Here is a 12,844-nt window from a genome sequence, read left to right on the forward strand (position 1 = left end):
GGTGATGAATGTGGTTTATAGTGGTTAGAGATAGAATAAGCAAAACTGGTCTAGAGAACATGAGAGGCAGTATGCTTCAGTGGATGAAATTGGGGTGTGTTATGTTAGAGAGCTGGAGTCTGTCCTGGCAGTGACCCTGCATAATCTCTCTGCCAATTTCTTCAAACAATGGGGTGTGTTCAGCAGGTCTTTGGGAACTGCCTTCTAAGACTGGGGTTCATAGTGTTGGTCAATGAAAAGGGTAACGAATTGCATGAGAATATAATATAAGCAGCACTGAGAAGAGGTGAGGTTTGAACTCCTGGGATTCTGTTTCCCAGACTTCGGAAGTTTGCCCGATACTATAATGGCATTTGGTGAAAAATTCCCTCAGACTGAGTGTTGCCATTTGGGCAGTGGCAGATGCATTGGCACATTTGGATTGGTGCACAGATTTACTGTTATAATTAAACTGTTATAAAATGCTCCACAGACAAACAGGACCTACATATAACTGATACTAGCGCCCCAAAAATGTTGTTAATGCAGCGTTAAGGTTGCCCAGCTCTGCCTTGTCCCCTTGCAGAATGTGGAGAGTGTCTTAACTTAATCCCCTGTGTGACAGGGTTTGCTCCACAGCAGCCTCATGGCCCGCCAGAGCACTATGCACCCTGCCTCAGGACAAACAATGATCAGCCACTGCCTCTTGTGAGGTCCAGTGCAGTGGTGCTTAAGTCCTCTGGCTAAGCCACTCCCTCCACTGGCCTCATTTCCCCTTCCTTGTTTTCCCTCACCCCCCTTCACTTCCCACCTGCTCTACCGACTCCATCCCAATCTCCCCTCTCCTTTCACCAGCCCAAATAGATATAGGTTGCATATCCATAACTGTCTCCTGACTTCTGGTGATATCTGCCCTAACCTGGGCTCTCCCTCAATCCTCTCCTTCTCTGCCTCCCACACACATACCCCACCACCACATTGGCCCTTCTGCTGCCATCCCGCCTAACCTCATGCCCACCCTTCTGCTTTCCTACCATCACCTCCTCTTCTCTTGCTGCCTTCAGAACACTCACTCCATCTTTAAAAAGATCTCAGCCACCCATAAGCTCTTCATCTCTCATTCACTCTAGCTCCACACTCTAGCACTTCATAGAGTTTTACACTGGAGTGTAAGTGTGATGAAGTTGGGGTACATATTGCTTTTGGTAGTTATTGGGAATGGAGGTGAAAGCCAAATGGAGCACTGAAGCATTACTGACAATGTTTAGGCAACATCAAGGTAGAAATGAGTGCACAAGTCTTTCCCCTTAACTTCATATTTTCCATGCTTTTAAGGTCTGGGAGTGGATGTGGCATGGTCCTTCCCAGTCTTAAATGTTTGTCACTAAATTGAGTCACTTTTATGGTGGGTCATTTGGCCATTTGTGAGCTATGAAAACCCAAGGGGAAAAAAATCAATGTTTAAAAAAATAAGTTAAATATTTTTAGATCTCAGATAACACTCACCGAAGTGGCCACTTGCATAGTCCTGCAGAATCTTCATTCGGGTCTTCAGTTAGAAACCTACACTTCTCTATGTAAACTGACTTCAGATTACAGCAATTCTTTATACAGAATTGAAGAACAATTTGATCCATTTTGGTAAAGGTATGATGAGTAAATTTTAGCTCCGTGAAATGATTCATTGCACTCTGCACAAATTTGGTTTCTTGAATTTCATGCAAACAGTAAAAATAATCCAGATAGAAAATTATCTCCTCCTTATCAGAAAGCAATTTATCATAGTTGAACAATGACAAAAAGGGTTTTTCTTTAACCCACATTAGTAAATTATTTTTAATTTTGGATGAAAATTTGCAGCTAAGATTTTTCTCCATCTCCTCCATTCTCTTTTTATTTAAGAGACCAAACAGGAATTGCACTGTTAACATTAAATAATTCCTAGATTTTCCACACTTTTCAAACAATTTTTCCACAGGTTGTATAGCAGTTTCTGATTTTTTTGCTGTTTCTTCTTTCTCCAACACATAAAACAAAGCTGCAAAAAACTCTTGAAAACTCAGGTGAATGAAGCTGTAAACACGTTCACAGACAATGCCTTTTTGAAACATGTTCTCATTCAGAAAGAGGGAATCAGGTTTATCTAAGCCATGTCTCTTGACATCTTCTTCTTCAAACAGTATTTTCTGCCTCCATAGTCCATCTGCAGCCAAAGAGCAAAGTCCCTTCAAGTTATCTTGTACCTGTTGTTTCTCTGAATTGCTGCTGTGACCCTCTAATAAACTGAAGAGATAGAGCATGTAGATGCCAGTGATTGTATCGGAAGTTTGTGCAAGATCTTCACCTGCTTCCATCTGTTGTTTCAGAACTGTGCAGATGATCCAACACGCAATGGGGACAAAGCACATGGTGAACAGCATTTCATTGTCTTTTACAAAGTTAAAGGCTCTTCTTGCTTGTTCTTCATTCCCAAAGAACTTGTAGAAATATTCTTGTCTCTCATTTTCAGAAAATCCCAAGATCTCTGCATATGCACAACATTCATCTTTCAGAGACTGCCCAAGTTTCTCCAGGGCAGTTGGTCTTGTAGTAATTATTAAGTACAATTTGTGAAGCACTTCTTTCCTGAATAAACTGCTCAGTATGATTTCCACTGGCTGCTTCTTACAAGGATCCGAGCACAGATTACTTGTTGGTTGATTAAAGGAAAATCTCAGTTCATCAAAACCATCAATTATGAACAGGAGTTCATGCATTTAGTTGGTGCATTTTGATCAGGACAATTCTTTAAAATAAAATCTTCAACATTTCCCTGCTCACAGACCAAGTTTATTTCCCTGCAATTTATGTAGAAAACATAATCAAACCTGCTCTGATACAGTTCCTCATTTGCCCAGTCCAACATGATCTTTCTTGCTGTCAGTGTTTTTCCAATCCCTGCAGCTCCCTGGAGCACAACAATTTGTGGTGACTGTCCATCTTTATCAGAGTCAAATAAATTGGCTATGGTGATAGGACTAGCGCACTCAGCCATGATTTCTGCATGTCTCCGTCCCAAGGCCATTATTTCATGTTCTCTCTGCTTTTTGTGACGATGTTCATTTACAATGATGAGCTTTGTGTATCTGCTGTTTAGCTTCACATTCTCACCAAGACGAGAGTTCATGTCTTTTATTGTGGTGTATTTGTTTCGTACATGTTGTCTGTACTTCACTCTGTAAGCTGAGTTAGTGACAAGAAGCATTAGATATTGCAATGTTACAATAAAGCTATTTAAACAATAATACTGGTACTCTAAATTTATAGTGCACCTATCATCATAAAGTGTTCCCACATAAATTAACTATGGGCACAGTCCGTACTCATATCAGTGATCACATTGAAATCAGTGATGTGAGAGAAAAGTGTAGGCTAAGACCTTCTGTTTCCCTGGATTTGAGGGGTTTGTGTACCACAGGATACGATCAAGCCAATTGCAGCCATATTATGTGCATTCAGACACCATGAATTAATGAAATAGAACACCACATAGTTAAGAACATAAGAACATAAGAAAGGCCGTACAGGGTCAGACCAAAGGTCCATCTAGCCCAGTATCTGTCTACCGACAGTGGCCAATGCCAGGTGCCCCTGAGGGAGTGAACCTAACAGTCAATGATCAAGTGATCTCTCTCCTGCCATCCATCTCCATCCTCTGACGAACAGAGGCTAGGGACACCATTCTTACCCATCCTGGCTAATAGCCATTTATGGACTTAGCCACCATGAATTTATCCAGTCCCCTTTTAAACATTGTTATAGTCCTAGCCTTCACAACCTCCTCAGGTAAGGAGTTCCACAAGTTGACTGTGCGCTGCGTGAAGAAGAACTTTCTTTTATTTGTTTTAAACCTGCTGCCTATTAATTTCATTTGGTGACCCCTAGTTCTTGTATTATGGGAATAAGTAAATAACTTTTCCTTATCCACTTTCTCAACATCACTCATGATTTTATATACCTCTATCATGTCCCCCCTTAGTCTCCTCTTTTCCAAACTGAAGAGTCCTAGCCTCTTTAATCTTTCCTCATATGGGACCCTCTCTAAACCCCTAATCATTTTAGTTGCTCTTTTCTGAACCTTTTCTAGTGCTAGAATATCTTTTTTGAGGTGAGGAGACCACATCTGTACACAGTATTCGAGATGTGGGCGTACCATGGATTTATATAAGGGCAATAATATATTCTCAGTCTTATTCTCTATCCCCTTTTTAATGATTCCTAACATCCTGTTTGCTTTTTTGACCGCCTCTGCACACTGCGTGGACATCTTCAGAGAACTATCCACGATAACTCCAAGATCTTTTTCCTGACTCGTTTTAGCTAAATTAGCCCCCATCATGTTGTATGTATAGTTAGGGTTATTTTTTCCAATGTGCATTACTTTACATTTATCCACATTACATTTCATTTGCCATTTTGTTGCCCAATCACTTAGTTTTGTGAGATCTTTTTGAAGTTCTTCACAATCTGCTTTGGTCTTAACTATCTTGAGTAGTTTAGTGTCATCTGCAAACTTTGCCACCTCACTGTTTACCCCTTTCTCCAGATCATTTATGAATAAATTGAATAGGATTGGTCCGAGGACTGACCCTTGGGGAACACCACTAGTTACCCCTCTCCATTCTGAGAATTTACCATTAATTCCTACCCTTTGTTCCCTGTCCTTTAACCAGTTCTCAATCCATGAAAGGACCTTTCCTTTTATCCCATGACAGCTTAATTTACGTAAGAGCCTTTGGTGAGGGACATTGTCAAAGGCTTTCTGGAAATCTAAGTACACTATGTCCACCGGATCCCCCTTGTCCACATGTTTGTTGACCCCTTCAAAGAACTCTAATAGATTAGTAAGACATGATTTCCCTTTACAGAAACCATGTTGACTATTGCTCAAGAGTTTATGTTTTTCTATGTGTCTGACAATTTTATTCTGATTTGGAGACAGGCTTTTACAAGCAAAGTTAAAACTAGCTACAGTTTCTGCTAATCAGAATGGGAGGAGGGTAGAGACAAGTAAATATCTAGGACTGAAAACCTTGGTGGTTGGAAAGACATGAATCTAGAAACCTCTCATATTAGAAGTTTATTGAAAGTTAGGAAAAGTGTTGATTGAGTAGGAGTCATTAAGATCTATGTTTTTGCTGTTATAAAAGGTTAGCTAAAAGAGTGAACTTGGAAGCAATTCTCTGACGTCATCTTGAAAGACGTTTTCCTGACACCCTTTCTCCCCAGTGGGTGAACACTGGGCACTGCGAACCCTGCTGTTAATTACTCAATACCATTCCAGATGTCAGGTAAATATCTGGGATGTTCTAAACCTATTGCTTATGTTTGTGTGCTTAAATCTAATAAATTACTGTTTTAGATGAGGTACATGCAAGTAAGCGTGCTCTATCAGATGGAAGGGCTGTATTCCCGTTGATTTATTCCTTACACTGTCTGGAGTGAAATACCAGTAGTTAAGTTCTCCTGTTGAGGGTGCTGAAAACTCCAGATTAGACTTCTAAACATATAATAAGAAATCACTTCATCAGTTACTGAAATGCAGCCACCTCTAGGGTGAAACCTTTAACAATGCACAATGGCACTCTGTAACAAAGTAGGGCAAGAAGTGATAGAGAATGACAGGTATAATTGAAACAGTAATTGGAATTTAGGTGCAAAGAATATAACTAAATATAACCTAAAACTTGTCCAGGGCCTAGAAGTTTAAAAAAGTGCCACAGCACCTTCAGTGACCACAAATGCTGACCTCTAGTTATTTTGATTCATTTAAAAGATGGCATCCCTAGCAGGAGAGTGTCTTCCAGCATGATGCTGCTGCACTGGTTCAGTACTGCCTCTGAGACAACAGCTCCACCTACTCACCAGCACCATGTTCTGCAGCACCTGATTCTTTCCTGGAGATCTCTCCATTCATTTCCTCATCCCCCATCCTACCCTGCGTAACCTGTGTGATCTAGTGAGGCTGCACTCTGAGGTGTTACTTATTATTTCCACTAGTAAACCGAATGTCTGGCTGACCTAGCCTATTTCTGGTAATCACTAGTAATTATGCAATGCAATTCCTTATTGAATGCCACATACCATTTGCTGATGTTTCAGGTGTTTGCTGAGGACCCAAAGCTGAAAGAGAAATTTCACATGAATGTTAGTGCAACAAAAATCACAGAGTATCACGCAGTTCAGGACATTGAGACAAGTCATTCATTCAGGGTTCTCTGCAGTAATAAGCTCCCTAGTAAACCCACAGCTGAGGCAGGCAAAGAGCATTTCTTTGGAGACACTGGTTCAATGACTGATTCAAAATGTCCACCAGAAGCAATACTCTTATTTTTTTTAAACCACTGGAGTAGCCACTTAATGGTATTTCTACACAACAATGTAAGCCTGGGCTCAAGTCTAACCCCCATTGTGTCCATGCACCAATTGTGCTAACCTAGGGCTCAGATCTAGGGTTCCAGATCCTTGCAGGGCTGGAGGGTCTGAGCCCATGTTAAGCTGGGACCTAGGATCCAAGCCCTATTGCTTTCCTGTGTGCACGTAGCCCTGGCTTGACTTGGGTCCTGGAAGCTCTCTGGGTGTATCCCAGAGATCCTGGTGGCAGAGGAGCAGCGCTGCAGGCAGCCGGCCAAGCAGCCGGAAACACCATTCCTGCCTGGTCAAACACGATCCCTGTTCCTGCTCCTCTCCCAGTGGCAGCAGCTCCTCCTCCTCCTCGCTGCTGCACAGAGTTCCCCCAAGCCAAGGAGCAAAGCTTCCAGGCACGATGCAGCTCCCAGCCACTGGGATGCTGGGAGTCATCCCTCTCCTGGCCATGCTGAGCCGGGATCCCTGCTGCTCCCCTCCCTGCATGGCAGCCGCTTGGTCCCTACTCCACTCTCTGGCCCTTGACCCCAGCCCCTCTGGGGCTGCATATGCAGGGGTGCCTGGGCTGCATGCACTGTGAGAGGAATGAGTGGGGGTCAGCCCCCCAAATTCCCGCACAGTCTCCTTCAGTGGTGGCAGCTCCAGCTCCTCCTTGCTGCATGGCAGTTGCTTGTTCCCACTGTGCTCTCTGGCCCTTGCTCTCGGGCCCTCTGGAGCTGCGTGTGCAGGGGTGCCCCAGCTGAGGCACTGTCAGGGCGGCAAGTGGGAAGTAGCTACACACCTTCCCGACAGCCTCCTTGAATGGTGTGGCACTAACCTCTCAAGAGTGCCCCTTCTGGTCAGGTGTATCTTCAGTCTTAAAATAGCTCCAGCCCTGGTATCAGGCTGTAGCCCCAGGGCTTCTCCCTGGCAGCGATACTTCCTATCTGGGCCCATCTGGCCCCAGCTCTTCAGCCAGGCCACTATGTAGTTCAGGTCCCCTTTTTGGGAGTTATGGCTGTCCAATTATAGGCCACTTTCCTAGTGGCCTATGGGGGGTACTCAAGACCACCCATTACTGCAAGTCCCAGCCTAGGGACTCTAAGAACAGTGGCCACATGCCACTGTGTCCCTCTAACTAAGCTGCTTTCAGTTCCCCACAGCCCCAGCCTTCACCAGTGCTTCACCCTTAGCTCAGGGCTCTTCTATGTTCAGGGCCAGCAGCCAGCCAGGAGCTCTTTCTCACAGTCCCCGCTAGCACTGATCTGTTCATGGTGCTGCAGTTCCCTTTGGCCAACCAGGGACACCATCTGGACTCCTCTGGCTCCAGCAAGTAATTGCCTGTCTCTGGCTTTGCAGCTCCTTTCTATATGGCCTTCCTGTGCCCTAATTGGCTGTGTCCCCTGCAGCCACTCTCGGCTGCTTGGAGGACTCCTCTACTACTCCTTTCCTGGGACAAGAGTGGCAGGATCCTGAGGCCTCCAGCAGGGGGCCGTTGGGCCTAGCCCACCCCATCACACTCATATGGTGGTGGCAGCTTTGGCTCCAGCTCCTCCTTGCTGCTGTGGAGACAGGGCCGGCTCCAGACCCCAGCGCGCCAAGCGCGCGCTTGGGGCGGCATTTTGCCGGAAGGGCGGCAGGCGGCTCCGGTGGACCTCGTGCAGTCATGACTGTGGAGGGTTCGCTGGTCCCGCGGCTTGGGTGGACCTCCCGCAGGCATGCCTGCGGATGCTCCACTGGAGCCGTGGGACCAGCGCACCCTCCGCAGGCATGTCTGCAAGAGGTCCCCCGGAGCCGCGGGTCTGGCGACCGGCAGCGCACCCCCTGCAGCATGCCGCCGTGCTTGGGGCGGCCAAATTCATAGAGCCGCCCCTGTGTGCAGAGCTTGCCAGGAACAAAGCTGAGAAGTGGGAGACGGCTCCCAGCTGCCAGGATGCTCATAGTCATCCCTCTTCTGGCTGTGCTGAGCCAGGAACTCCGCTGCTCCCCTTCCCTGCAGGGCAGCCACTTGGTCCCACTCTACTCTCTGTCCCTTGCTCCCAGGCCCCTACTGCCCTCCCTGGGGCTGCATGTCTAGAGATGCCTGGGCAGCGTGCATTGTGAGGGCATTGAGTGGGAGCAGCCCCAAAATATTCCCAGAGACTCCAGGGATCCTTTATCTCTACCTCCCGGGTGCAGTGGGGGCAGGGATGAAGGATTCTTGTGGGGGTGAGGGGTGGAGCACACTTCACCCCAAACCCTGGGGAAACACTGCAGCACTCTGTAGCCGGCAGCAGCCAGCCTCGGGAGGGGTGGGGGTGTGTTTTTCCTCTGATACTGTCATTTTATGTCAAACTTCAAAACAGTAAAAAAAACCAGCTTAATTGAATAGCCCATTTTTAAAAATTAAGAATTGCAAAGTTGCATTTAATAATTTGGCAGCTCTGGAGACTGACATCCTAATTATCCAAAGAACAGGAGCACATGGGAATTTTCTTGCCAATGTGACAGCCTAGAGGTAGAGAACCCAACTCTCAGAATAGACAGTAGTTCAGTGTAAAGCCCTAACAAACTGCAGTCATTCTACTGAGACAGCCACCAAAGGTGCTAATTATGCAGTGAATGTGCTCATGTGCTCCTTATGAACAGCTGAATCCCATCAACAGCACCATCACAGTTAACAAATAGGGTGGGCATTAGTTTTTCCCCAAATGAAACGTATTCATAAGGCTAGAGTGGTGACACTAGGATAGGGGGCACCAGGCACTCTGGGATCCGGTTACTTTGACTCAGGTCTGTGCACTGCTGTGGGGAGGCTAGAACCCTAAGTTTAAGCACAGGTCAGACAATCCTTAACCTAGGGTTAAAATGCAATGAAAGTGCTCAAACCATTCCCTGACATGGGTCAGCTGATTCAAATCCCACTAACCCTAGACTTACATGTCGATGTACACATAGCCATAGCGTCTTTCTTAATGATATCTGAGCACTAAGATCTGCTAATGAAAAGCCCTATATTGGAGCTGGGTATTATTATAAAAAAACAATCTGAAAGGGTTGAAAGCAAACCTCCAAAGAACAAAACAAAAAATGTTAACAAAGTGGGGGTTTTCTTCTAAAAAAAAAAATTAGAAATTTCAGTACTGCTGCATTCAGTCATCCCCAATTTTGGCAGGGGTCTCACTGCAAGCCCAGATAAGTGGTGTGGAAGCTTTCTCAGTCCTATAATTAAAGGGGCATTAGTTCTGAAGAGATCTTTTCTTGCAACTCTATATCAGAAGCTTGAGTTGAACAAAAAAACACTTTAAATACTCAAGCCTTCTGTATATATAATAAAGCAGGACAGAATTTTTTTAAACAGACCTTTTTTCCCCCACAAGTAAGCAGCTCAAGAGAGTAAACATATTGATACTTCAGCCTTGACAAAAGCTAACAACTATTTCTGAGTATAGCTCAAATGATGAGATCCCAGCTGAGCTGAGGATTTATAGAGACAGAGCTCAAATCCTGCTACTAGCCCAAGTTTGGGGGTAGCATGTCATGGAATTTATTTTTAAAAAACTAGCCCCCCTTCCCTCCCACTGTTGTCACCCTCTTTGCCCTCATGGCACACTCGTGTCTTCATCCCTCCCAGCCTCTCCCTCCAATCTGAAGATAGGAAGTATCAACCTTGCATTTTTTTTAATTTAATTTTTAAGGCCAGGTTCAATGGCATACTCTGGCTGCTCTAACCCAAACTCAGAGCATGGAGTCCAGTTAGACTCGGTTAGCAGATGCTTTGCATCACCAGATTCACACAACACCATGCCAAAAGTTCCCTGCCTCTTTCACCTCCCAACATCCTCTCCATGCATATTCCAAATCCCTCTTTCTCTCTGTCCTCCATAGTCCCTTGCACACACTTGCTCCAGTTTCACCCTCCCTCCTGCTCCCCACATATTCCCTCTTTCTCTCTCTCTCTCACACACTCACTCATTTCCCCCCTCTTGTATCCTTCCACACACAGCTCTGTTTTCCCTTTACTCTCTCCTCTGTTGAGTAAATCTAGTGCAATAAGTAATATTTGAAAATAAATATTCTGGATTATTTTTTTCCTTTTTTCATAACTGAAAGTTTCTTCCAGCAGAGGCTGATGCATAACATTCTTCTCTATGGCTTTGTCTACACTTGAGGCATTAAAGTGTTGCTGTGGCAGTACTGTCAAAAAACCGACTTTCCAATGAGAGTGAGACCAACACCCATATTTGTTAAAAGCAGCTTGAAACTTCAGTCCCACTGGGAACAATGGGAAATAGATGCCTTTCTCAAAATAGCCACCTGACCGTGGGCTTGGACTTCAATCCTGATGGAGATAGCCATTTTGAAAGAGAGCAGTTCTTAGTGGACTTCTCAGTAGTAGAATATTATTGGTTGAGCTTGCGAAGGCCATACACTCACTTCAAAGGCATTTTTCTATTTGTCTGTCTGTGTGCATGCCGTATACCGCAGCCAATCCCAAAATTTCAGAAAATGCTTTTGGCATCAATTGCAGAACCCTATTGATTTCTGGGGAAACTAGGGGAAACACATGAAGTCCCTGCCATCTATTTAGTACTGCAACAGCTTGAAGAATCTCTAAAGTTGTCTCTACAGCAAACAATCAGTTGATGGAACCCTTTAATGCCTTCCAGCATAGCAACACCCTATTTCTTCTCTGCTCATACTCCCTATTGAGTGTAACCTGTTGACACCCTGAATGACCTATTGTGACATTGCATTCCATATTCTTTATGGAGATATGCTTATGAATATGATACAACTGGAATATGCTTTATGTGAGATAGTTCATGTGAGATATCATTGGATAGGTTATGTTTTACTGAATGTGTTTGTCCTACTTGTGTGAATATTTCATTTCTGTATCTAAAGTTAGGAATATTGGCCTGTGTATCTATTTAATATTTCCTGCTTTGGTTCACTTCCACTACTAACACTTCAGGTACAACAGTGGAAAAGCCAGACAGTGCTAATGGCCCATCAGCTAGCACAATGGACTATGAAAAGGCTTGCCTTCCTGTGGGTGCTCCATATTGCTGCTAATGCATGGACTCTGGAATACTACAATCAGGTGGTTTTGTCACCTGATACTGAACATTACCTGTGACTTCTTGTAACTTTCCACTGGAAAGGAAGTGTGTGTGTGTGTGTGGTTCAAGTTTGGGAGACAAAGGATTCCTGCCTTATGCAAATCCTATTTAAGGATGGGGAGTGAAGTAATCTGAGTGTCAGTTCTCCCCTGCTACGCCACTCAAGATGACTGCTGGAAACAACTAAGACTGAACAGGGGGAAATTGGGAAATGGCTTGTCTTTTCCAAATGTATTGCATTTCAGAGCATGCCTACTCTTAAAATGCCACGCTACTGTAGCTCTTTAATGAAGTGCTCTCCCCTCAGCTTAGTTAATCCACCTTCCGGAGCGGCAGTAGCTATGTCGGCTACCACTGCCATAGTGCTGTGTACATGGAGGGTTAGGTTGGTATGACCATGTTGCCAGGAGCGAGATAGTGACGTACCGATTTAAGGCTATAGTGTAGACCAGACCTTATATTTAAATTTAATTTAAAAAAATAAAAATATCAAAATGAAAACATTTCACAATTTTTAAATGAAGCATTTTTTTTAAACATTTCAATTCTTGAACTTCAAAATTTTAAGTTTCTGTCTCAGTTTGTGATGAAACAAAATTTCAAAATCTAATTTTTTTTATGAGATAGACCCATTTCCAACCAGTTTTAATAATTAGATTGTTGCTGTTCCTCCCGCACCCATTTCAGGGAATATTCAAAAGGGGGAAAGATTCAGAAGTTGCAGGAACATTAGGTTTTCTTACCTTTCTTTCTTGCCTCCTTGAGTTTAGCAGCAGAATCTCTGAGATTGATCTTTTCAAGGACCGATATAGCTACATTCACTGCATCATGTTCCTTGTAGTATTCACACAAGAGGTCTACAAGTTTCATCCGAGTGTCAGCTTCCTGCAGCCGACCTTTGGGGATTGGTGCTTTTTTTTCATAGTCAGCATTTTCTAAGCTGAATTTAAATCTTTCAAGATCTCCTTCCTTTTCCCCTGAGAGATTGTCCAGTATATCTAGAAGGATTTCTTTCAGATTTTTGTCTGTAGTCATCGCAGGATATTACCAATAACCTGAAAAATAAGTGGAGAATTAGAAGTCAATTATGTATGAATATCATAGTGTTGCTGAGGTGGTAATTCAGTACGCATACAGCTTTAGGTGTAGTGATGTCCTAATTGGAAAAAGAATCTCTACCTGCACGGAGAAACAAAAAAGTCCAACATCACAAGTTACACTGTAGCCTGTATTTCTCTGCCCTGAATGGCAGTGATCTCCATGTGATCAATAGTGTGACCACGTGAGAAATGACAGTGTGGTGCAGTGTAACATACAGTTCTTAGTGGCATGAGTTTGTGATGGACTTGCCACCCTAAGCTCACACTGCACCCAGG

General features: G+C 44.1%; 1 protein-coding gene across 1 annotated transcript in view; it reads right to left on the minus strand.

Moving 5' to 3' along the window:
- The window catches only part of LOC120393401 (NACHT, LRR and PYD domains-containing protein 3-like), a 49,955-nt gene extending 37,356 nt beyond the window's left edge, over positions 1-12,599 (minus strand). Inside the window, 4 exon segments of the mRNA XM_039517897.1 lie at positions 1,486-2,734; positions 2,737-3,201; positions 6,103-6,141; positions 12,212-12,599. Of these exon segments, the coding sequence (XP_039373831.1) occupies positions 1,486-2,734; positions 2,737-3,201; positions 6,103-6,141; positions 12,212-12,503 (2,045 nt within the window). The 5' untranslated portion in view covers positions 12,504-12,599.
- Between the last annotated feature and the right edge of the window lie 245 nt (positions 12,600-12,844).

The sequence above is a fragment of the Mauremys reevesii genome, unplaced genomic scaffold (assembly GCF_016161935.1).
Source record: "Mauremys reevesii isolate NIE-2019 unplaced genomic scaffold, ASM1616193v1 Contig2, whole genome shotgun sequence".
Classification (NCBI taxonomy): Eukaryota; Metazoa; Chordata; order Testudines; family Geoemydidae; genus Mauremys; species Mauremys reevesii.